Consider the following 2,403-nt stretch of genomic DNA (forward strand, 5'->3'; position numbering starts at 1 on the left):
GGTGATTCGAGGTTAAGGGGTCGAGAGCATTTGGTCGTGTCCACTACTCCAGATAATGAAGGGCTTGTTCGCACTCGCGTCTACTGAAAGGAATAAGTCGAGGTAAAAACTGCTGAGGAGGCGATATTTCATTTCAAACCATTCATCTTTCAAAGATGCCCAGTTGAGAAAGGATTACTTACTAGCTGACTGAAAGACCTATATTACTCCGACTTTCCTAAAATGAGTGAAAACGCAATAGGCTACTCAACCTACACTTCTGAGGGACATTCTTCCTCATCCTTGCAAGAAAATGCTTGCACTCAGTGTGTATGGTGCAGCCTAGACGCAGATGCTCACTATGAAGGGGTCCAAAGCAATTCCAGCTGAGACCTGCCTATTGGTCCTCCTGTTCTCGGGGTACAGCTAGGACCTAGATCATTTTTGCGACGTAACCCAACCCAGTATCTCATACCATCTCACAAGTTTTCGGGTGAAAATCTGCAACTTATTGGAATGGCGGGAAGGTACTATATCAGGCCCATCCTCATTCTCCTTCTCTGTGTTCCCCTTATTAATATCTAGGTTATAATTCTCTTTACATGGCACTTGACAATCATGTAATCACATGAACAATGGCCTGGATACCTGGGGAAATTGGGGTGGGACAGACGTGAAGGCAACGTAAAATTCCAGACAAAAAGTTTCTGAAAGGTGGAATTTGTGACTGGGATTTGTCTCGTTAAGGGCGGACAATAAATTTAAATGATGGAAATTTTTCTTCGAATAAAAGAAGACCATTTTAACACATTTTAAAACATCTTTTATAACTCCTACGAGATACTTGGTCTTACCCCTTCGCAAAACTTGTAAAGCCATTGACACATCAAATCAAAGCAGTTTGTAGCCTGCCTCAAAGGAAAATGGACCGTCAGAGCCCGAAAATTCTGTTGCTCTGACACACCATCGTCTTTCATCAACACTTTCTCAGATCAACTTCGTTCTGCATTTGCTTCTTAATTTTGAGTTTAACCAATCTGTTTGTGACATGTGGGAACTGGTAAGAGGAGCAAGGTCATCGCATTTGAATGGCTCTAGTAGTAGAACCTATACACAATCCGCTTTTTCTCCTTCCTTGCAACAGATATCGACTATTCCACTATTACCGATGAATTCCTCCAAACTTCAAGTGCTCATTTGGACCCTTCTGGTCGTATTCACCAGTCGGACCTTTTCCAATCTCACTAACACCACCATAACTCCCACTAACAATACCATCTCTTCCATCCTAAATCGTCACCGTCGAGTTGTCTCGACAGCCGGAGTGGGGGATCTTCCACCCCAGAGTGAGATCTGTAAGGAGTTTGTGGAGTCCAAGGTAGTACTTAAAGGCGCCAAGGCAGCCTCACCAGCAGACATCTTCAACAACCTCTCGATTGGAAAGGACTTTGCCATGACTGGACGAAAATACGCCAAAAACTACGTCTTTCAGTCACCAAATTATCCACGCAAATATCCAAAGAACATTGACTGCTTTAAACTCATCGTTGGTGAGTTGTATATTCTTGTTTATATAAGGCACTTTTTTCACTATAGAAGTTATACTTTATATCTAAAGCCAGTTTCTATCCTAATCAACTCTTGTCTTAATTATTCCTTCTCTTCTCTATTTAAGACCTTAAGTCTACTCAAAATGCTGAAACTAGATTATAAATTTCCCTAGATATGTCCCTTTTTTCCTAAGCTTACTTATTTAAAGAGGATCTTGGACTCACTTTAATAAATAAGCTGGTCCCCCGGGCTTTTCTTTAAAAGAATTACATCTTTTGGGGAATTTTAACTTGTTGATTAGAGGTAAAAGCCTCTAGTCAAGTCCGATGGCCTGCGAGGGGAGACCTGAAAGAGCCGAACTGAGTCACGTAGATTTACTCCCCATACAAAAAGTGTATCAAACGCGTTAATAGTTGATTTAGCACCTCAATGGGGCAAGTTCAATTCAAAATGGGATTTCCGACCATATAGAGGACAATTTTAAGGAAAACTACCGCTATCGTAGATAAGAATTTCAAAGCAACGTGGCTATGACACATATGAGTTGTAGGGAGTATTGTCAAGTAAAGGAGTCTCCGTTGCCATTGACGCTGGTCTTTTCGACAAGCGATCGATTGGTCACTTCAAAACACCACGCACACAGAAGCAGAGGCAAAGTAAGCACTGTTCTGTGGAATGGAGATGATGTGTGGCTCGGAGATTTGGTTTGGTGTGCTGTGGGAGATGCGTGAGCCGTTGGGAGGATAGCCATCAATTTCTTCGTTCACCCATCAAAGGGCGAAATGCCGAAACTGTTTTTTTATCATAAATAACTCTTTCATTCAGTCCATCAGTCAAAACACAGCCCTTTCGTGATGGCACATCTCTATGGGG

At 42.1% G+C, this 2,403-nt stretch overlaps 1 protein-coding gene across 1 annotated transcript in view; it reads left to right on the forward strand. All coding sequences in view use genetic code 11, as the record gives it.

The window, feature by feature from the left end:
* Positions 1-1,027: 1,027 nt before the first annotated feature.
* The window catches only part of EGR_03308 (Neuropilin and tolloid-like protein), a gene marked incomplete at both ends in the record, with an annotated part of 10,392 nt that continues 9,016 nt past the window's right edge, over positions 1,028-2,403 (forward strand). Inside the window, 2 exons of the mRNA XM_024492557.1 lie at positions 1,028-1,039; positions 1,124-1,529. Coding sequence (XP_024352958.1) covers positions 1,028-1,039; positions 1,124-1,529 — 418 coding nt within the window. The remainder of the gene's footprint in view (positions 1,040-1,123; positions 1,530-2,403) is intronic.

This window comes from Echinococcus granulosus (genome assembly GCF_000524195.1).
Source record: "Echinococcus granulosus chromosome Unknown EG_S00017, whole genome shotgun sequence".
Lineage (NCBI taxonomy): Eukaryota > Metazoa > Platyhelminthes > Cestoda > Cyclophyllidea > Taeniidae > Echinococcus > Echinococcus granulosus.